At 55.6% G+C, this 1,682-nt stretch overlaps 1 protein-coding gene across 1 annotated transcript in view; it reads left to right on the top strand.

The window, feature by feature from the left end:
* Nucleotides 1–2: 2 nt before the first annotated feature.
* The window catches only part of RAB33B (RAB33B, member RAS oncogene family), a gene marked incomplete at its 5' end in the record, with an annotated part of 6,025 nt that continues 4,345 nt past the window's right edge, over nucleotides 3–1,682 (top strand). Inside the window, one exon of the mRNA XM_019615099.2 lies at nucleotides 3–149. Within this exon, the coding sequence (XP_019470644.1) occupies nucleotides 3–149 (147 nt within the window). The remainder of the gene's footprint in view (nucleotides 150–1,682) is intronic.

A 1,682-nucleotide genomic window follows, 5' to 3' on the forward strand; every position in this document is an offset into this window, starting at 1 on the left:
GGGCCGCCGCCGGGAGAAGCCAAGCGCGTCCCGTCGGGGAGCGGGGCGGAGCGGAGCGCTGCGCTGCGTTGCGTGCGGTCACCGGCCGGGAGGTGCTGAGGGACGTGGGCTGGCGGGCTGCGGCGGCGGTAGGCCGGCGGTCGGACCGGGTGAGCGTAGAGGTCCCTCCCGACCATAACGACTCTGTGATTCTGCGCTCTGCTCGCAGGGTCGCGCTGACGGAGCGTTACAAAAACAGCCGGCTGTGCCGTTTGCGGGTTGAACCACCGGTTGCTTCCGAACGCAGCGCGCTTGGCTGCTGCCGGGAATGTCGTTCTAAGCAAAGCTCCCTCCTACTTCTGCTTGACGGCTTGTTTCCACGAGCAGATGTTCATAGCCGTGTGGTAAGAGGGACCGGCAGCAGTCACGGGGCTGTGCCATCACCGGGTAATTACAGCTGACAGTCAGCTGAAGGCCGGCGTCTTTCTTCACTTTCTTCCTGGTTGAAGACGTTGTGGGAGGCCCGTCGCAGCCCTGGACCTCTTCTCGTGTGCTTTTTTCACCCCACGGCCTAACTAAAAAGGAAATATCAACAAGAGCCTTTGTTCCTCCTTTCCTTTGTAAAAGGATGGCATTGCGCTTCTTCAGCTCCTAGCCGACATTCTGCACTCTGGTCCGTTGCTGTCCGTAACAAAAGGGAGAACCTCTGGAGAGAGATCTTCCTGGCGGCGCCGTCCTGTTGCCTGGCGCCGTCAGAAGCTCTGGCTGATGCAGAGCAGTGACCGAGAAGTAGCCCGATCCGCAGTGCCGAGGGGCTTCGCTTGGGATATCGTGCCCTTTTGTGACGTAAGCTGCCGTGGCTGGCTTTGCTGCCTTTGGAACGCTGCCTGTTGAATATGTCTGGGTTCTGGGTGAGGGAGGTGGAAGACGCTTTTCCGATGCCTGGTTTCCCAGGAGGTTCCGTTTCAGCTGGAAAGGGAATAAACTTTATCATCGTGGCCAGGACCGAAGCTATTAGGAGGTCACAGAGCCCCGCTTTTTGTTGTCTGCCTCTTCCCCTCTTCCCATCCCCACCTTTCTTGCTCTCGGCATCTGTCCGGCAATGCCTGTTGAACCGGGAAAGAGAGAAGCTGAGAGGAACCCAATCGCTGCCGTTCTCGTTGTGCCCTGAAGGGCCTGCTGAGTGGAGGGATTTTTCCTCTTGTTTTGAAGGAGAGCATAAGTCGGTGTCTTCCCATTCCCCCTTCTCCCTTCCCCCAGCCAGCTGAATGGTCGCTCCCGTGCTCCTACAGAACAGAGATCATTTCCCTTGCAGCTGGAAAAACGCTGCGTCACTGGCAGTGTTGCAAGCACAGTTCATCTGCTGCCGGGGGTCTCCCACGCATTTTCTTACAATTCCAAGACAAGAGCTTAGTGTATTCCTCCGTAGCTGATGCAGCGGGCTAACGGCTGCGTGTGAAACGCTAATGCCCAGATGTGAGAAATAGATTAAATTGTTCAACGATCATTGCGTGCTACGTTTTCCTTTTCCGAAGTTGACCTTAGCGCTGAAAATCGATGAGAACAGTGACATCACACTTCAGTGACCTACATAAGAAGAGCGAAGGACTCAAATTAAATTCAAAGAAGAGAGTCCAAAAAATCGTGTTCTGCACCTCTGAGCCATTCACAGGCGGCTGTGTTTGGTTTTTTCCTCTTTTTTT

Source organism: Meleagris gallopavo, chromosome 4 (assembly GCF_000146605.3).
Source record: "Meleagris gallopavo isolate NT-WF06-2002-E0010 breed Aviagen turkey brand Nicholas breeding stock chromosome 4, Turkey_5.1, whole genome shotgun sequence".
Lineage (NCBI taxonomy): Eukaryota > Metazoa > Chordata > Aves > Galliformes > Phasianidae > Meleagris > Meleagris gallopavo.